Below are 8,421 nucleotides of genomic sequence, written 5' to 3' on the forward strand. Positions count from 1 at the left end.
GGTGGTGGTGGTGGTGGTGGTGGTAATAATGGTGGTGGTGATAATAATGGTTTTGATGATGGTGGTGGTGGAGGTGATAATAGTGGTGGTGGTGGTGGTGATAATGGTGGTGGTAGTGGAAATGGTGGTGGATCTAGTACAAGAAATATAGATTTTCGTATTAATTCTGTTACACAAATAATGCAAACTATAACATTTTTCAAAACGTCCGTTATTTCCAAGTTCTCATCAAGTATTAACATAGTGCAATCCACAGAGCAAAACAGTTACACGAGTGTGGTCATAAATTCATTAAATTCTAATCAAAAAGAATTCCAAATGAATGTCGATTACTTGGACAGTATTGTTTCGGCAACAGTGGATTATATAACTGAAACTACAGAATACGGTTCCGATGAATATTTTGAGGGGCTAAATGCAGTTTACACAGACACTGAGGAAAAGATGGAAATTTTGTCCAACTATATTGAAACAACCGTTAGAAGAGCTAACTATTTTTCATTGGATGGTTCGGAATATATACTTATTCAGCAAACCACTTCGTACAAGGATTTCGTTATTAAAATGTACCAAGTATTTGGAATAGATTACGAGGAAGTATATAACACAGAGGATGATGCTAATTCATTCATTACAAACAGCATTTTAAAATTCAGTGAAGTGTGCTTAACTTTAGTTACATCGGTTCAAATGTCAGAGGATACTTGTTATAGAGAATTACTTTTATTAAAATTACAAAAAACTCAAAAAATGTTTCTAGAGACATGCGATTCCATAAACACTCAAATTAATGAATCGCAAGAGTTTATTAGTCAAAGTGATGCAAATAGCAAAAAAGCTTTTTATCAAGATGTTACGGAATGGGTTGAAACTATAACTGTGGTTTATTCTGGTGTTCTTTTAAAAGTCAATTCATATTCAAAGAGCACTACCGTGAATGTCTTTCAGTCGGAATTTCAAATTATTCAATATCAGTACACAATTATAGAAAGCTACAATCAAACGATAACAAATTAGTAAAATTAAACGGTCAGTGTACAAGAAAAACAAGTAGTAAAACATAGTGGTTAAATTCCAGAAAATACTATAGAAGAAGACGTAGTTTCTCAACCATAATTAGATTCCCAAAAACACCCTTCGTTTTTTTTAGCTCACATTAAATTACTCTTAAAACCAATTATTTTGTCACGTATTTTGAATTATGTAACTATACAATAAATCATGATTATCTCGATTAATCTCTATAGCAAGTATAGTTTAGTATCTTTATTTTAAAATTACTATAAAGTGCAATCATATCGAATAATAAAGTTAAATATAAACCTGTTTTGGTGCACTCTAATATAATTTGTCATTGTTTTTTAAAAGCAAAATTATTATTTTCATTTATTTTTAAAACGTCAAGAAAATTTTTTTTTAAGTATAAACAAACTTTTATTGGATATTTTATTGAAGCTGGAGCTTATAGTTATTGGAGTTTAAATAACTATGTAATATTCATGAATAAAAACATTTTAAGTTCTTTAATGGGCTATACATATAAAAGATAATATGCATTTACAATTATTTAAATTAGTGCGCTAAAAAAGTGAATCGTTACCTTAGTGTGTTAGAATAATTCCAATATTACGCTAAAGAAAATTAAAATTAAAAATACGACTAAGGCCGGGCGCACACTGCGACGCAGCGCAGCGCAGCATTGTTTTCTGTAATCTATTAGAATGTACTAGCGCATATTTGGAGGCAGGACAGGGCAGAGCAGAACTGTACCTGTGTCGATCTGCATTATACAGTGTTCGCGACAGTTTATTGCGCACATGCCACATATGTTTGGAATATTTTCCAGTTATGCCGGCCTAACATAATTTCTACTTTTTTAATTTTAATTCAATATTTAATTTTTAATTTTTATTTTATTATGGAAGAGTCTGTGATTGAAGCCGTCCGACATTACAGTATCTTATATGACACTAGTCATGTCAATTATATGAAGATAAAATTAAAAAATTAATTTTTTTTATAAAATTAGTTTTTCTCCATTTTTTTTTTTTATATATTTAACGAGTATAATAAAATAAATTCATAAAATTCATCATCAGAAACTGATTCAGAACTTCAATTTATTAAATCGTCTGCTATAATTTCACTTAAGACTAGGTGAATGGCGACATAGAACTGCGTAGTAATTATGAGTATGCGCTCACATAGCTGACACAGTTTTTCCTGCACTATGCTGCCCTACGTTGTGCAGCGTCATCTGCGTCTCAATGTGCTACCGGCCTTGGAATTTTTTATATTAATTATAATACACAATTACTAATATATGGGTAAGTATTATTTATTTGTTAGACTTAATAGCCGTTTTTGTTTATTTTCAAAAGGCCAGACCAAATTATATTTGATGCTTGAAATATAGTAATTAATAAAATTATTTTCTGTAGGAAAATATTTTATTCAATCTGCGCATTTTAAATATCAAATATTTTGTGTTTTTAAACCCAATCAATAAAATATTTACTATTTAATATTTATAATATCCTGGAAAATTGATTATTAAAATGAAATTTTCAGTTACAATTTACTGAAATGTTTGTGTTTTGATCACTGCAGGAACCAAATCGAATCGAAAAGAACTGGAATCGTAATATTGATAATCCGGACCCGAACTGAAATTTTTAAACTATTAAGGTTCTTTTAGCTTCCAAAATAAAATAGTTTTATTTATCATTACTTATTAGTTATTACCACTTAGTTTATAAATAATCAGGGATCCATTCTCATAATATTAGTACCAAGGATTGTACAAAATTCACATTCTGGATAGGTACCTATTTGAAATAGTTATACTTCTGAAATGTTTATTATATGTATATTTATTATGAATAGAATTCATAAGTTCATGTATTAAAAAACGCATAAATAAGCATGCAATAATGCACACTAATATATGATAAAATATACATTCAAATATGCATTTATATGCATTAAAAATCTTAAACTATGTGGTATATTCACTAAATAAGAAATAATATTTTACTGATATTAGGAACTGGTACCATTATTTTTTTTTAACAAAGAACCGGAACCGTTAAGAATAAATTCAAACGGTTCCAGTACCTGGTTTAGATAACTAGATATGGTCCATATCATATGGATCTAGAACAAGATAAATTTAGCTGATCTTAAATCTATTCAAATAAGATAAAAGTTATTCAAACAGATATTTTCAAACATTTTCAAACAATAAATTATTAATGTTCACTTGGACCAATACTAGCAGGTAGGTAAAAATAGCAATTATTAAATGTGTAAACATTTTTGCCGATGAAAAGACAACGATATAATTATCAAGTAACCAAATTAATAAATTATTTAATTGATTCGTACGTACATAGATATAGAAGCTGTAACACTTGTAGTTTGTGAGTACGTGTATAAGTAAATATGATCAATGCTTGCGTATATTTATATGCTCATGGCACACTTTAATCCATTATTAAAAAATCAATTGAAGTACGAACCGAAAGGTTAGTTTAACCTTTCGAACCAAATTAAACAGTTTTAGTAAATCATTATTTTATTTAAAAATTAAAAAAAATAATTATTGGATGTAAGCTATAAAAATTAGGTAATATATATTAATAAATACCGTTACACAGGAAGTAAATCAATCAAATTAAAGAAATGTGGCATGTGGGATAAGACCACTCGTTTTTTCGATAAGCTTTGCAGACAATTAAAAAGTAAATAAATATCGATGGATGGATCTAACTATGAGCACAATGCGTAGAGAAACCGTGATCATCATAATCATAATGTACGAGAATTAGCCTTTCCCCCTCCGCTTATTCCATATTAATAAATCAAGAACGAAGACTATTTTATGAAGATCGTAATAAGCATATCATAATTAAAGATAAATAGTTTTTGAAATTTCCCATTTACAGAGTAGAAAATAATTATTAAAAAAAAATCCTTTTACAATATTAGAGAAACAGAGAGACTTTAAAAAAATAGTAGTTATGCTATTATAGTAAATAACTAAATAATAAAATTAACTTAAAAATAAATATATTATTTTATGTTATAACATATTAAATCATTCCTTCTTGCGAAAATTAATCTCAAAGTCAAAACTTCAAATTTGTATTTAAACTTTGTTCAAGTTGTATGCAAGGCCAGGTATACAGATAATAAATTATGAATATACAATTGAAACCATCTGCATGTGAAACCAATTTTATTATATTATATATTGTTAACTGACTATGCAGAAACATTATAGTGTTTAATAATGTTATCAGCAGTGGCGGTGCGTCAGGGGAAACTTTGAGACAGCGTCTCCCCAATAATTATAACATTGAAAAAAAAAAATTATTTAAAATTTTTAAAATTATTTTCAAGTATTTGTGTAATCTATGTGTAAATAATATACTGTTGAAAACTATATTTACTATATATATGTATGCGTGTACATAAAATATTATGTCCATCGTGGTGTGATTCAGTGAATACGTATGATTCAATGCAAATACGTTCTGAGCTATTTTTGGATTTAGCGATAACGACGGACGATGCGGTCGTAAAACAAATGAGACGGTCGAACGACTGTCACAATTCTAATAGATAGGAGGAAAATAAAAGTTCGTGGGGGAATCATATCGATAATAGTTACTATACGGAATCCGGGAGACTAGTCTCTGCCATCGGGCGACGTGTTATTCGTTGACCGTTGTGCCGTTAAACCGTGTAATCGTGTATCGTGTGCGTCGCAATCTTGTATTCTTGTAGCGTTTTAATATTGAAAAAAATGGAATCAAAACATTGTACATTAGATGAATTATTAGACAATGATTTTCATTCATTTACGTATGATGAAAAATGTAAATTAAAAAAACAAAAAGTCTACTCCATATTAAATATAGTTTTCATTTTATCGATTGAATATAAAGACGGAAAATATACCCGTCAATTTCAAAGTAGTTGGTATGATAAATTTACGTGGCTTAGTGGTTGTAATAAACGCAACAAACTTTATTGTTTCATTTAGAGATGTTCTGAGTAAAAAATCTGGTACTAAGCCGGGTACCGAGTACTGGCCGAGTAAAATTGTTTATACTAACCGGGTATCGAATATTGGTCGAGTAAAATTTATAGTACTAAGCCGGTATCGAGTATTGGCCGAGTAAAAATTTTAATACAAACCGGGTATCGAGTATAGGCCGAGTAGAAGTGTAAATACAAAATGGGAATTATACTAGTATTAAAGTATCAACTAACAATTACTGATTAAAAATTATTAATAATATAATTTAAGTCTTTAAACAGTTTAAGAACTCAGTAGTCAGTACTGGTACTGGCCACTGGGTAGTTCTTCAATTATAATAAATTAATAACAAAACTTAGCCAAACACTAATACAAATTAAGTAACACTAATACCAGTTGTTTAGATATTAGGCAATAGCTATGTGCAGTTTTGTTCAATAGACAATAATATTGAATAATGAATGAATATTGTAATTTGTAACTAAAAATTCAAATATAAAAAATAATAGAGTTTAAAATTACATAAAATGTATTACGTACCGATAAATGGCACTTTCTCGTCCTCGGCCTCGTCCATTGGATTCATCGAATGAATTTAAAAAAGTTAAAACAAAAAAGCAATAGGTAGAAGGTACTACAACTGTACTAGCTGCGCAGTGTAGACTACTAGACTGTAAAGTGATTACTGATTACTGATTACTTATACTTGAGAATATTTGTATAGTAATAATTTATATTTTATTACGGGTTTTGATTGCAGATTTTTATCATATAATTTATATATAAACATTAGACGGTAAACACGAGATTTATTTTTGTAATTCATAGAAGAAAAACATGATTTGTTTATAATCAACTGGCTATCGTAAATCGGTTCAGTTATTCTAAGTAATATAATAATTAATAAGTACCAAAATAAATTATAATTCATTACCTTAGAGTTTTAGATATTTCCCGTTATGTTAATTATAGGTATTACTATATTTATAAATAGATTGTCGTTTGCCATTGGATATGAGTCGAGTAAAAATGTAGCATTTCGCCGGGTAACGAGTAAGAGCCGGGTAAAAATGTTGGTATTACGCCGGGTACCGAGTAATGCCGGGTAAAAATGTAGATATTACGTCGGGTACCGAGTAAGAGCCGAGTCTTAAATATGATATCGAGTACCCGGCCATCGAGTAATTACCGTGTACCCGGAACATCTCTAGTTTCATTTGTATATTTTTTCGAGGTAAAAAAAGAATGGAGTTTTGATGGAATATCTATTATAAAAAATATTATAAGAAAAGCAGAAAAACATGCTATTTTGAAAACACACTTGAAAAATCAAGAACAATTTCATCTTCTGGGAAAAATTCGTATTGAACATGTCATTTCAGAAGGTCGGCGACTAGAAGCGTAAAAACATAACGAACAAGTTGATGTTAACAGGCGAATAGCCCGAATGATTCATGTAGTTTGCTATTTGGGAAAACAAGAACTCGCTTTCTGAGGTCATCGAGAGAATACTGAATCATTAAATAGAGGAAATTATATGGAGCTACTTGATTTATTCGCCCAAGAAGAACAATTTCTTAAAGAGCATTTCATATCCTCGTCAATTTTTAAAGGCACATCAAATACCATTCAAAATTAATTAATACAATGTGTAACTAAAGTTTTGAATTCTAAAATTTTAAAAGAAATTAAATCTGCAAGTTTTGTGTCTGTACAAGTAGATGAAACTACTGATGTATCATTTCGATCACAAATGAGCATAATATTTCGATTTGTTATAGAATAAAATATTATAGAAAGATTTGTTGGATTTTTTGATGTTTTTTAAAGACAAAACTGGATCGGGCTTAGCAGAAGTGATAAATGCTGAAATTATAAAATGGGAAGTAGGAAATAAAATCGTAAGTCAAACTTATGATGAAGCTTCAGTAATGGCTGGAGGAAAAAATGGTGTTCAAAATACAATAAGACAAATATATCCTAGTGCGTTATTTATACATTTCTATGACCATCAATTAAATTAAGTATTGCTACATGGTGCAAAAAACGATACAACCAGTCAAAATGTTCATATGCAATTTAACAATGTTTCATAAATATTTTAGTCGATCAACAAAAAGAAGTGAGCTTCTTAGAGAACAAGGTTTTAAACTACCAAATCATAGTGATACAAGATGGAATTATCATTCCAGAGCCGCTTCAACAATTAAAATCAATTTTCAAGAACTCAAAAACGCGGTAAAAGACGTGACGGAAGAATCAAATTGGGACCCAATTTCAATCGCCACTGCATCTGGATTATTAGATAAATTAAATGATATAAAATTTGTCTATTTATTAATATTTTTTAATAAAATATTTATTTATACTGACATTGTATTTAATTTTTTACAATCTAAAATTATGTCTGATATAAGTAGATGTGTTAATGAAGTTCAAAAGTTAAGAAATTATTTGTCAAGATTAAGAAATGAAGAAATCGTGGTTAATTGTTGTGAAGAAGCAAACAAATTGAATGATACATTGATTTATGATTGTAAACTAAAAGCAACTCTTCGTAAAATATTGTATGAAGTATTAGATTCTTTAACTGTTCAAATTGACATCAGATTTAAGGATTTTTCAAATTTTGAGTTTGTTGAGTTAACGAATGAAAAAAATGTTCAAATCTTATTCAAACAGTTTTCCTGAAGCCAAATTTCTGAAGTTACTAAAACAATATGCAAATTATTTTGATGAACATCGTTTGCGTAATGAATTGCAAGTAGTCTACTCAGGCACAGAAAAACCACCTCGTGAAATATTGGAATATTTTTTTAAAAGTAAGTTAAAAATTGAAATGTATGATTGAAAATAAGCTAAATTAATTTTTAATTTTTGGTTTCAGATGATTTACAAGAAATATATTCTCAGTATATCAAACTGTGCCAGATGATTTTTAACTATACCTGCTACTACGGCATCCAGTGAACGTATATTATATAGTTTAATATGTATTAATACATATTTTTTTTAATAATTTATTTTAATCAAGGTTATTTACTATAATATTATAATATAGCTCTAAGCAGTATAAGCTATGTTAGTTTTTAATTAAAAGAATAAATAAGTTATTTTCAAATAGTTTTTTATTTATTTTATAGAAGCTAGAAACATTTAATTTTATAAGTAACCTAAAATTACCAAATCAATGATTACATTTTATTTGTATAAAAAAAATGCATTTGTTAATTTAAAGTTGCGCATTGATTAATTAAAATTAATACTGTAAGATTAAGTTTTAACGTTATAATTATATACATGATTAATAATTTAATTTTTACGTTACCTACTTATATGATAGAAAACACGTCGAAAACAATAAGGTACATTAT

At 28.5% G+C, this 8,421-nt stretch overlaps 1 protein-coding gene across 1 annotated transcript in view; it reads left to right on the forward strand.

Moving 5' to 3' along the window:
- The window catches only part of LOC112684784, a gene marked incomplete at its 5' end in the record, with an annotated part of 6,244 nt that extends 4,902 nt beyond the window's left edge, over positions 1-1,342 (forward strand). Inside the window, 1 exon segment of the mRNA XM_025556448.1 lies at positions 8-1,342. Within this exon segment, the coding sequence (XP_025412233.1) occupies positions 8-1,017 (1,010 nt within the window).
- Between the last annotated feature and the right edge of the window lie 7,079 nt (positions 1,343-8,421).

The sequence above is a fragment of the Sipha flava genome, unplaced genomic scaffold (genome assembly GCF_003268045.1).
Source record: "Sipha flava isolate LNK unplaced genomic scaffold, YSA_version1 25861_pilon_pilon, whole genome shotgun sequence".
In the NCBI taxonomy this organism is placed as follows: Eukaryota; Metazoa; Arthropoda; class Insecta; order Hemiptera; family Aphididae; genus Sipha; species Sipha flava.